Below are 12,645 nucleotides of genomic sequence, written 5' to 3' on the forward strand. Positions count from 1 at the left end.
GGGGGTGGGGGTGAGGAGGCGCAATTTTCTACTGTTTCCCCATGGCGCCAAAAACTCTAGCTACGCCACTGGGAGCTGAAATGTGTATGTCAAGGAGATTGTGCAACCCTTAATTAGTATTAAGGGAATTTGCGCCCACAAACCTTGTTGTTATTAATATTTTAGTTATAATAGAAAATATAAATTTTATGGTGACGTCATACTCACAATATTTTTAGCTTGCTTACGTCATAAGCTAGATTACCTCACCTTTTCCTGGTAAGGAAAACTTTCCCGGCGTGTTTTTTTTTTTTTTTCATGGATAAACATACACCACTACTTTGTACATGGATGCTAGGGCTACAAGAGCCTCATTGTTAGCATATGTTTAATACTTAAACAAGGTACGTCTGCAACTGAATTACTCTTAGTTATTTTTTTTTCTTATTTGAATTTATTTCTTTCGAAAGTGTACTTTCTATCAAATATAATTACACTGTCTACTTAGTTAGGCCTGGTCCCATGCCTAGTATAATTATGCCTCATCTTCCCCCGCTACACTACTGTGTAGCGGGGGACATCAGTCTAGCACCCCCACCCCATACAGTACAGACGTTTGTTAGGCAACAGAACTTAATCCCACCTTCCTTCCCAGGTGTTCATGTAACATTTGCATATTTTTAACTAACAGTTGTGTGTACTCCTTTGAGTACCGCGGCGTGAAGTTTATCATCACGTAAGCTTGTATTCCAGATAGTACATTTAGGGTAATGTATTAAAATTCAGCATCAACTGAGTCAATTCAACCACTGTTATTTTTACATTGATTCAAATACAAGGCCCAAACGATTAAGGGCTGAAAAATAGGCCATATTGCGTTCAGGCCCCATAAAAAAGTTATTAGTTTATCACCCCTTCCCTCATCACTTTTTGAAAAATTCTGATTTTTTTTTTTTTTTTCTTTTTTAATTAACTTAGGCCCTATTTTTATATTTCAAACGGTCGTTTTTCCGAACTTTTTTCACTTGAAAAGCTCAGGATTTCTTGCAAATATGTTTACTGGTACAACAAAGCATATGTTTTTAAATATAAATTTAATTCCATTCTTATGACTTGTTATATGTGTCCCTAAGCATTGCTTTACTTGGCGGCGGAATTAGCAAAAAAAAAAAAAAAAAAAACCCTCCCTCATCATTTTTTATTCTTTGATAGGGGGGTAAACTAATATTTTTTATGCGGCCTAATCATTTTTTATGAGGCCTAATGTAAGCAACTGATATCAGGCTGACCATGACCTGAAACAGACTCGAAAGTAGTCCATGCACAAAATATGGTTTATATGAAGAGCTATGAAAAGTCAAGAAGTTTTACCAAAATTACCTACGAAAACAAAATTTGCTTGGGGCGGTATAGGTTATGAGGGTGCAGGACATCTTTACATCTTTACAATCATGTTCCAACATGGTTTAAAAAAATTAAATATCATGAATATTCAATCATCCAGGTACCCTATCTACTTTCTCCAATGTGAGTAACAGGCTCCGGTTTACTTTTCTGGCCAAACAAGTTCGATGTGAGGGACACATCCAGCGTTGAACGACCAGGATGCACACCGGAGTCGGAGTCGCCAGCGTAAACAACACCGAATTTAAATTTGGATTAAAGGCCTTAACTACCAATTCTGTGGTCAGCTAGGCCTATAACCTTTGCTGGCAACGTGCTAGGCTAATACATTTTTCAAATTAAACCTCCTGCGCTTCCGTATATACAACAATCTTGCTTAATTTGCAGAATAAATAAAAAATCAGCCCATACATTGCTTAAATATTGACAATAATTGCAACTCCACCACGACTCGCACAACTTGATCGACAAGTTTGGCCACCATGGACGGTCATCTCAGCTTGCGAACATAGCGCGTGTGCATCTTTTGATCTGTGGCATCAACAATCCGATACTAGTTGGGAGTAAAGCCGTCAATTATTAGTTTAAGAATGTCATACGTTTGATGATGTTAGTTGGTGTTACCTTTTCTCATAAACTTGGATATATTTTGATCAAAGTCTTCGAGACCTGTAAAATTTGCCATTGGGTTTTGACTCATTTTCTCGAAAGTACAATGATCAACAGTTTTGTGGAGGGCCTCGTCAGATAACTTCTTTCCAATATGGTCACATATTTTGGTTACTGCGCCTCGAAGGTCCTATATTGATAATTATTCAACATTGTAACATAAATTTACTTAAGAAAGTATAATACATACATCAGGATGATGATGACATAATTAATGTCAAATATTGAATCCCAACACGATGGCGTGTATTTCAATACTTGGAGTATGTATTATACTTTCTTATCTGTGATTAATCAATGGACCTTTCGATAAATTTACTTATATCAACAAAATTATGTTGTAATTATAATTCTATATATATATTTATATATATATACATATATATATACAATATTATGTTGTAATTATAATTCTATATATATATATATATATATATATATATATATATATAAAATTATAATTACAACATAATATTGTATATATATATGTATATATATATAAATATATATATAGAATTATAATTACAACATAATTTTGTTGATATAAGTACAAGGAATATTATGTAAATTGAAAATATATACCGGTATATAGACATAAAGGCAATGGCTGGATCTTGGTAGAGATACAAATTTGATAAGCAACAGCTCAAAAGTAAACGTAAGAAAACATTCAAAACTAGAACTAGTGCTATCGGACAACTGCATTAGCCCTTTAGACTAAGCTTTAGAGGCACGCATCTATAAATAAAATAAGCCAAACGATTTATAGATAAAATTGTGAATATACCATTGGATTGATTTAGTGTACTGGGAGATTAGAGTCCTAAACGGGTGGGAGTTTTAAGTAAAAGAATTGTTTTTCTGAATAGAAAGAACGCAGGACTAAGCCACCCTGTCCAATACCAGCTCTGTCTGTCTAAAGCCATCCAACAATGGGCTATACCATTGTAAGTTGGGGGTGCATAATTGGTTGTTTGTTTGATCTTCCACTACAATAGGTTTAGGCTGCTAGGGATTATTTGTATCAGACCTAATATTTTGTTCTTTTGTGCGTTATGAATTAGAAAATTAGAGTAACCTAAATTAGGCATACACATTCAGTATTCTAAATGCAAAACAAAATAAGGGATAAGTGATCATAGCTTCCTTTATATGCAATCGAGTGGTTTCTAGAAAATGCATTTTTTTCTCAGTCAAAATGTATGGTCTATCTAGTATCATGTGTTACCATATTAATATTAATTTTCATTTCTTCTTAGAACTAAATAATATCACAATACCATCGTTATTTATTATTATTTAAAGCATAATGTGTGTATTATGAATTGGAAATTGGGAGTAGCCTTAATGGTTTCTAGAAATATGTTTTTTCATTCAAGTAAATTAAAAGTCAATGTATAAATAATAGTAAACTAATGAATAGAAAATATTTATTTGCAACTGTCATATCAATAAACAAGAATTGTAAATATTATATCTTGTTTATGTAAAACAGTAACTTTACTTTTAATGTAACTGACTGAAAAAAAAGAAAAAACAAAAAAAAAACATATTTCTAGAAAATTAAAAGCTACTCCCAATTTCCAGTTCACAGAACACAACATAAGAAATGACCTATCGAAGACTGGCACAGGGGTAATGGGTTATGAAAACATATGTATATAATGGACTAGGATCTTTGAAGCCAGTGAGTTCTTGATTATTATACACGAAATATTCATACGTTTGTACTTACCCGCTTCATATCCTCGTACTTCAAATAAAGAACATTTTCGTCATTACGATGTTGCCACCAGCTGGTCACATGATGCACCCAAGAGCCATACGGCGCTAATAATACGATATTTAATGAGGAAATTCGTAGTCTGTATATGCGCGTATCAAAGTCAATCGGCATGTTGTATGTATGTTTGTTTATGTCAATTGACCTTGATACGGCCTACCAGAGTTTAAACTTCAAATTGATTTATTAAATGAAAGAGATCGAGTATTGAAAAAAATGATCTTTTTTTTATCTAATAATAGGCCTACCCCTGTATCATAATTTTGGAACAATAATTACATTTTTTTAAGAGTTAACCTAGCAATTGAATAACAAAGAGTAATTACTTTGCATTGGAATCAACATCTTAGACAGGACATCTTCCCAGCTACCCACTCTGTCGTCATCCGTGTAAGCTTTGAACATCTTTAAGAAATGGTACACAGACACGCAGACGTCCTTGTAGTTTCTTGCAATGTAGATAACCTGTAATGCATTATGTAATGAACGTGTTTATAACCATTACTACACTAAAAAAAGATCATCTTTATAGTACATTGTATATTGCATCGCCGCCATCGACGCTCGAAGGTAGAAGCAAAATCGATTGGACCAACAGTGTATAAATTTGGATTTTAATGGCGATTGACTACAGTATTTGATTTCAATGAAACTCAGACCTGCTTATTTTGAACAGCATCTTATATTTGTTTAAGTATGGTGTAGGGTATATCTCCCCTAAGATAAGAGTACAAAATAGTTTTAGGATGCTTTTATAATAATCTAATGGCTTAATCAATTGAAATAATTCATTTTCAAAGTATTGGCCTTCTAGTACAAAATGGTTTACTAGAAAGGGGAAACAAATATTTCTTAGGCCACATCTGCAATTGTATGCTCTCCAATGTTAGCACCGTCTGAACAAATTTGATACGTAAAACATATAACGTTATTCTTAATAAAGCAACTACAAAGCACCCTAGCCTGGAATTTGCCTCTTTCCTGCCAACTCATGATCATTGTGATCGCACTTCCTCTCATCCTTTTCCATTGTCATTGAAATCCTGGCACCATGACTCTGTCATATGAACTCAAACCTCAGAGCAATAAAGGTTAGATATACCTTAATGTTATTTTTAAACTATTTATTGGATCGTCTAGTTTTATTTTTTAAAGTACCATGCGTTAGTAGTTTTTTTATGCATTTTTAGAGGTGTTTTTAAGATAGAAAGGTCAAAGTGCTAGCAACACTTGAGCACCTGGTTTGACGTAATTTTCTTACAATCCATTTCGATAGTTTTGCAGTCTAAGTTACCAACTTGTTTACCCATTTGTCATCAACAATTGATAGAAATATCAATTATTATCATTATTTTTACATGATATTCATTGTCGGCGTCATTTACATAATTACCATCTTAATGTCATTATTATTGCTGTTTTTGTTTATTATATTAATCTGCTGCAAACAATAACAGTTTTAATCCATGAGATATTTAACATATAACTAATTGTCATTTACCTTTGCATTCTTTTTGTGGAAATCAGCTGGCATTGTATTAAATGCCATGTGAGTTTTGATCAGTCTTGGTTTATCACGTGGCATATTAGCAATTTTCTTGTACAAGATGTTGCCAGGTTTAGCCGTACTCATTTCAAGGTGTGGTACTCTTTCCTCTACGTGAATTGATGTTATTTTCTCTATGTCACCATTGTAGTAAATCATTGACACAATCTCTTGCATCCAAGTTGTTCCTGTGAGGAATGAAGAATTCACGAATAAGTTTGAAGTGTACGGTACGTAGGCCTCAAACCTACTTCAAGCCGCCTCCTCAAAGTTGATTCACACAAACTTTGCAGCTTCAACGTTGCATTAAAAGTGATTAGAAGTAGTTTTGGAACGGTTTGGCTTCCCAACCTTTAGGGATTCGACCTCTCGCTGTGGATTTCACTTTGTGTCTTTCAGCGAGGCATTTTATCCGCAATTCTTCTTTCCCACCAAGTATAAATAGGTACCTATTGGGGTTGCCAGCTCTGCACTGATTACAGTTAGCAACACTTACGCATGTAGACCCAATGACCGAGAACAGAATCCTTCGTATCTACAATGGAAGGCTCTAAAATAGTTTTACAAACTTTTATATAAACAAGAATAAATTAAAAAGGCAACAATACTTTTATAAAGAGTTGAGTCTCATTAAATTTCATCATGATGTGATTAACAAAGATATTAGAAATCTGTTAATTCAAAACATGTTTTTAACTAGAAAACTCTTATCAATTTGTTCGTTAATGAACGAGCATTATTTATTACTATATTTGCAGGAAAAAAACTAATTACGTATGTATGTACCCACTTGACTGCCGGAGTCACCACATTCGTAAAACAAGTTTAATGGGCTCGAAAACAAGTATAATAATGTAGGGAAACAGTGTTACAGCTATAATCTGGCAGGAATATCTTACCTGATTTTGGAAAGGACACAATGTAAACGTCATCATCTCTCACTTCGAATGTTTTCAGTGCGTCTAATGTGACGGCGTGAACAAACCATGGGTAGGGGACGCCTTCATAGACATAGATACCAGAACCAGCTTGGAACTCGATATCAGGGTGTTCAGTTGCTGCTTTAATTGATTTCTCAGTTGCCATGTTGTATGCCTATGTTTTAAATGTAATGTTCATAATGGTTGTGTTACTCTAATATTTTCCTTCATATTTCAACTTAACAATATAATATACATTGTAAATTCTTTATTTATGTCAGAGAACAGTCAAAATGCTCCCTGATTTATATGGAAATATTTTCAACTCACTGTTGCAGAAGTACTAGAGTACTATTATTTTTGATAACAAAGCAAATTATTCATTACCATTAACAGGAAATAGGTTGGATTTGCACGATATCTCTTTCAGTTATTTCTTTAGTAATAAGTAATTTCAGAAATGCAGTGATTAGATCATGGTTTATGATTTAAAAATCCTGCTTCAAGGATTTTTGTTGACGTTTACGTGGTTACATGTTCCAAAAGACTAATAAGTCTGTCACTGCATGGTTCCTGTTCATATCTAGAAACCACTAAAATGATTAAAAAAAAAAAAAACAAAAAAAAAAACAGCAGAAGTGTTGGTATTGGAAAATATATTGTACATTCCATATCATTTTCCTTGGGTCATTGGTCACTACAAAATATTTTCTACGCCGATTAAAATATGTACTGTACATATAAGTAGTATCTTTCATATATTTTTGGTATTGGTTAGTATTTAATTTTATAGATTTTTTTCTAATACCGCTCTAAATTTTGTTTTTTGATAAAATGTGTTTTACTTGATATTTATCAAAACATAAGTTAATTTTTGAGAAGCAGAATTCACTGATCTTTGTCTTTTGGTTGCCCTAAACTTTGCTTAACCTTGTTTAATGTGATTTGTTGTTAAGTGTGTTTAATTTTATAAATAATAATAATAATAATAATAATAACAATAATAATAATAATAATAATAATAATAATAATAATCATAATAATAATCATAATAATAATCATAATAATAATCATAATAATAATAATAATAATAATAATAATAATAATAATAATAATAATAATAATAATAATAATAATAATAATAATAATAATAATAGTGTACGGTAATTCTGTTTAGTGTTAAAATGACAGCATTTGTTGTCATTTTAACACTAAATAGAAATACTGTAGGGTGCCTACACTATTTTATATTACCGCTGTTTGTGTAGGTCTTCACTCCAAGTAGTGCAATTCGCACTTGGTGTGGCATACAAAATGCAATAAAAGATTGCACTAACCTGTCTGTCGATGTGGAGTCCCAATTAGTTTCCAACAATGTGGTAGTTTACAGGCTTCAGACTTTATCTTGTAGCATTATAATAGGGTCATAGTACAAATGTCTCGACCAATCGCGTTAAGCGTGCATATTGTATAGGTATAGCAGATAGGTAGTCACATGACTTTAGTCCAAGAGCAAAACTAATACATGATCAAATAGTAACTAAGGTTTTCAATTTCCGCCAACGTTGTGAAAGTTGTGTTGCTGTGTAAAAAAATAACGTCAACTTAACGTTGCAGCAGATTTTGCAAGTTCATGTAATTAAACATTAGGTCTTATGTTATAGGCCTATATGTAAAAGACTATTGTAATTGTTCAGCAGAAAAAAAAAAACGTTTACTAAGCCAAACTGCAACATTATTAAAAACCTTTTTAAACGTGAAATTATTAGTTGAGTGAAGCATCAGATCATAAGCCTGTAATTATGTCTACAATCGGTTTTGGAAAGAGCACATTCGGCCTAAATATGTTTTAAGCAAACTTAGATACCCAGGTTTCACGAGTTGGAAAATTGTATTATCATATATGCCTATGCCTATTCAATGTTCTCTTTCTTGATTATCATTAAATTATGTATTGTATAAGAAAGTTTATTTCTTTTTTAATTTACAGTATTTTATTTATTGTATATCAAGTCATTTAAGACCCTGCTTTGCTTGCTGTGGAACCTCTTATTTAAAGACGTATAACAATAATAAAATACATACAATAACATACACATACTCGGTACTGAAAAACATACCGCAGGCCGGACCTACATCAAAACTAATGTATGAATTCAAAGAAACAAAAAACGATTAGGAATTACAATAACGTGTATTCGTTTGAAAATTAAATGCAAATAAAATATACCTAAATTATTTAAATAAATACCAGTATTTATACTTATACCAGTATTTATACTTAAATGTAAGCTTATCACAGATGGATTTGCTTGGGGAAAAAAAATGCCATTTGGTAGGTTTGCGTTGTTGTTTAATTGCGTTTTGGAATTAGTCATTTTGATTTATTGCTTGTTTTCCAAGATTCAAGTTCCAAGAACACTTTACGGAACAATATATTGTTCTTGGATCCTTAATCTTTTTTTTTTTATTTTCACGCAAAAAAAAATGCCTTAACAATTCGACCCTTCGACTACCGATTAGTCATTTCATAGCTTTACCACCACAAGGTCATGAAGCACAAAAGAGCCTTTTTCTCTCGGACAAGCCCGCTTACACCAATAAATCTAATTATTATGCAGCGCCCAAAAATATCGGTCTTTCGACCGCAAACAAAACAAAGATAAAAAATAAAGCTGGTGCTATCTGCATAATAAATGTCTCTTCCTTACCGTGCCTCCATGAAGAGCTATGTTATCCCGAAAAGAGTTGTAAATGATGTAATGTTAAAAAAATAATAATAAATATATATATGTAAACCCTCATTATGATTTACAGTGTACTGAGTGACCCGGCGCACACACCATGTCATTAATATATATATAATATCTCGAATGTTTTTTGTACAAAGAGGAGTGGCGCCAGGATTACCTTGACAGGGGGTCTGATGTCCCCGACGGAGGGACGGATTCCCCCTACGAGATTTCCCCGACGAGAGGAAAGTAAGTGTTGTCAATCGTTGCTTAAAATGTTTCTAAAGTTTTCCAAGGGGACAAAGAACCGACAATTTTGACAAATTAGGGGTTTATTTAATCGATTTTATTCTTATTTAATCAATTTTAGAGTCCAGTAATAATGCACAAAATACATATAATTGTTATTTATTTCGAAGAATTGTGTTTTTTTTTTCTCCCTGACATGGGGTTGGGGAGCAGCTCTCCCCGACAAGGGCCCTGGCTCCGAAACCCTCTCCCCCACCGCTGGCGCCATTCCTGCGGACTAATAATTAACGTTGAAGTAAAAAACATTTTGTTACAATTTCACAATCATTATAACTATATACTGAGGTGTTTCTGTTTTTTGTTGTTTTGTTGATTTTTTTTTTCTTGCTTTTTTGCCCCAAGGAAAATCATACTACTAAGAGTAACTGTGCGGCTATTGGTTTATTGGTTTATTTGGCCGACACTATTATACAAATGTAAATAGAAGTAAGGATACAGAAAAACACAGGGAGATCGAGGTTATATCACATCATCGTTTTACTTTGATTAGCTTTAATATACGAATATCATCTTAAAAGTTAGATAATATTTATTAAGAATAATTATTGACAATGATAATAATAAATATTATTAGTATTTATAAATATTATACATATCATTATTGAAAGGGTATTTGTAATTGTTACAGTCGATTTACCCATTAAAAATCAATAGATATATTCCAAGTAGTCTTTTTTTTCCTACGTTATTACAGCGCAAGCATGCCTCACCAAAATAGTATCAAGTACTGATAGTACAAAAAAAAATACATCTTAGGGTTGAAAAAATTGAACAGAATTTCTGTTTGCGCAGTGCATTTTCTTAAAGTCCCTGTATGAACATACTAAAAGTCTAGAAAAATCCACATAGGGGAAGTGAGTTTTTTTCAAAATGGCCGCCAAAAATTGCTAGTTTTAACCAAAAATTGAAAAAAAAAAACTTGATCTTTTCAAAATATTTCAGCATATTTTTTTTTTCTAAAATATATTTACAAATCCTAAAATTGTTCTGATGCATATAGGTACACCTATTTGATGTAAATATCATTAATTTCAAGATGGCTGCAAATCCGACGACATATTTAGTGGTGTATGCATATGCCAGGCAGATAAAGTGCCATATGGACGTTTTGGACAGAAGCACCAACTTTTTACATGCTCCTTATGGTCATAGCATTCAATTTTTGATGGAAACCATTTTATCGGAAGTCATTATGGCAGCCATCTTAGATTTAAAAAGGTCCCCTTATAAAACCTATGTATCTCCATGGTATTATCTCGTCTTCTAACTTGGAATTATAATTCTAAAGTGTCTAAATTGTTAAGGAATACTAGCATGCCATTTTTGACCTGGTAAGATTGTTCATTTAAGGTAATTATAATTTTTAAGGTCATTAAATGAATAATCTAAGCAGATTTTTGGTTTAAGGTCATTGATTTATGATCATTTAAGGTAATTCAAGGTCAAATATTGTATGGCTTCTTAATAATTACATATTAATTACATCTAATTAATCTAACATCTAATAATTACATCTGAATCATAATGAAGCTCTCGAAATTCATTTTTTACAAGAAACTACATTACTTCATTCAAAGTCATTTTGGCAGCCATCCTTAATTTCGAAATTTAAAAACTATTTTATTAATATCTATTTATTTTAGAATCACTTCAAATTAGAATTCCGATGTTTAAAACTAAGTTTTCATGGTCAAAGAAATATACCATTTGTGACATAGTCAGATAGTCATTAGGATAATATTATATAGGTCATTCAAGATAATTTTATGTTAAATACCATATCTCGGGGTTGTTATGATGCCCATTTTAGGTCAAGGTGATTTTGCAGCCAAATTAGAGATGGCCATAAAAACATAGGCCTGCATGTTTACTTTACATAATCAAAGGACTTTACAAGTTGTGACATGGTAAGATGATAATTATAGTAATAAAAAGGATAATTATTGTTCAATTACGTTTCAGGTCAAATAATATTGTATGGCATGTTAATAATGAACCTTCTCGGGTTTTAATGAAGAAAAAAAACTGGCCAATCACAAGAGTAGACAATGGATGCGGAAAAAACGAAACAATCTTTTCCATCAGTGGGCAAGATTCTAATAACAGTCCTATTACTGTTATGATTGCTTTTTCAGCTAGCAGGCCTATATAAGATATTTTTTTTTAATATTTTCCTATATAATAATAGTGTGCTTACGGTAGTCGGTATAATTCACCAAGCAACAAAGCCAAGGAAAGAATGCAATATTTTTGCCTTATACATAATTGAATGACCTTAAATGACTTATTTATAACTATAATCTCCTGACCATGTCAGAAATTATACAATGGTATTGTTTACTATGTACAGTACACATAAAACATAAACATTCTTAACATTAATATAGGCTTTACATGGTGGTTATCAAGAAATTTAAGATGGCTGCTAAATGACCTTGACCTAATGAAATCGAATGGTCTTAAAATGGCTGCCATAATAAATTCTTATCAAATATTCGAATTCTGCGAGCTTAAGTATAATATTTACATTAAAACATGACTGCTAACGATAGGGTATCACAAAGTATTCAACATAAAATTACTTTGATTGACCCTAATTTCACAAATGGTGTAAATCTTTGATCATGAAAACATAATTTTAGGCATGAGGATCCTAATTTGAAATGTTTTACAAGCTTGGATATTAAACATCATACCAGGAGGTTATGCATGGAAGCCATCTTAAAATCCAAGATGGCCGTCAAAATGACCTTGAAAAAAATACTGTACCCTTCCTAAAACTTAATTCCAAGAGGTTGAGTATGTTTCTAATGTAAAACACGACACTTAGGCCTCCATTATTAAGATACCATATAATATTTTACCTGTAATGACGTTAAATGACCTTAAATGACTCTAAATGATCTATTTATGACAATCTGACGGAGTCAAAAATTGTATGATAGTATTTCTTGACCATAAAAACATATTTTTGGACATTAAAACTATAATTTCAACTGGTTTAGAAGCGGAGATATAGATAAATATATTTTTTACACGGTGGCCATTTTAAATCCAATATGGCGGCCACTTTTATTATATCATAGCATTATTTTATAAAGTAATACATGCATTGGTTGCTAAGTACTAAAAACCTTCGTGGCGATCTAAGAAATTAAAAAATTCATTCATAAATATGACATATTACGATTTTTTTCTTATATTTTTATCTATTTTGTCGGCCATTTTGCATAAAACGCATTTCCGCATATTTCCCCTACCTGGATTTTTCTAGACTTTTAATATGTTTAAATAGGGACCTTC

General features: G+C 32.1%; 1 protein-coding gene across 3 annotated transcripts; it reads right to left on the reverse strand.

Moving 5' to 3' along the window:
- Nucleotides 1–1,267: 1,267 nt before the first annotated feature.
- On the reverse strand, nucleotides 1,268–7,752 carry LOC117103574 (sulfotransferase 1E1-like). 3 transcript variants are annotated; one of them, XM_033244154.1, is made up of 7 exons: nucleotides 7,639–7,732; nucleotides 6,621–6,652; nucleotides 6,281–6,482; nucleotides 5,337–5,569; nucleotides 4,162–4,300; nucleotides 3,788–3,882; nucleotides 1,268–2,182 (listed from the first exon to the last, which is right to left on the reverse strand). In XM_033244154.1, exons 3-7 carry the CDS (start codon nucleotides 6,465–6,467, stop codon nucleotides 1,994–1,996), a joined length of 843 nt encoding a protein of 280 aa, XP_033100045.1. In that variant the 5' UTR covers nucleotides 6,468–6,482; nucleotides 6,621–6,652; nucleotides 7,639–7,732; the 3' UTR covers nucleotides 1,268–1,993. The 3 variants fall into 3 exon arrangements, with proteins under 3 accessions (XP_033100045.1, XP_033100046.1, XP_033100044.1); XM_033244155.1 differs by lacking the exon at nucleotides 6,621–6,652 and having other exon boundaries at nucleotides 6,281–6,476; nucleotides 7,556–7,682; XM_033244153.1 differs by lacking the exon at nucleotides 6,621–6,652 and having other exon boundaries at nucleotides 1,270–2,182; nucleotides 6,281–6,476; nucleotides 7,639–7,752.
- Between the last annotated feature and the right edge of the window lie 4,893 nt (nucleotides 7,753–12,645).

This window comes from Anneissia japonica, unplaced genomic scaffold (assembly GCF_011630105.1).
Source record: "Anneissia japonica isolate Jap-2015-1 unplaced genomic scaffold, ASM1163010v1 scaffold6792_len961167_cov158, whole genome shotgun sequence".
In the NCBI taxonomy this organism is placed as follows: domain Eukaryota; kingdom Metazoa; phylum Echinodermata; class Crinoidea; order Comatulida; family Comatulidae; genus Anneissia; species Anneissia japonica.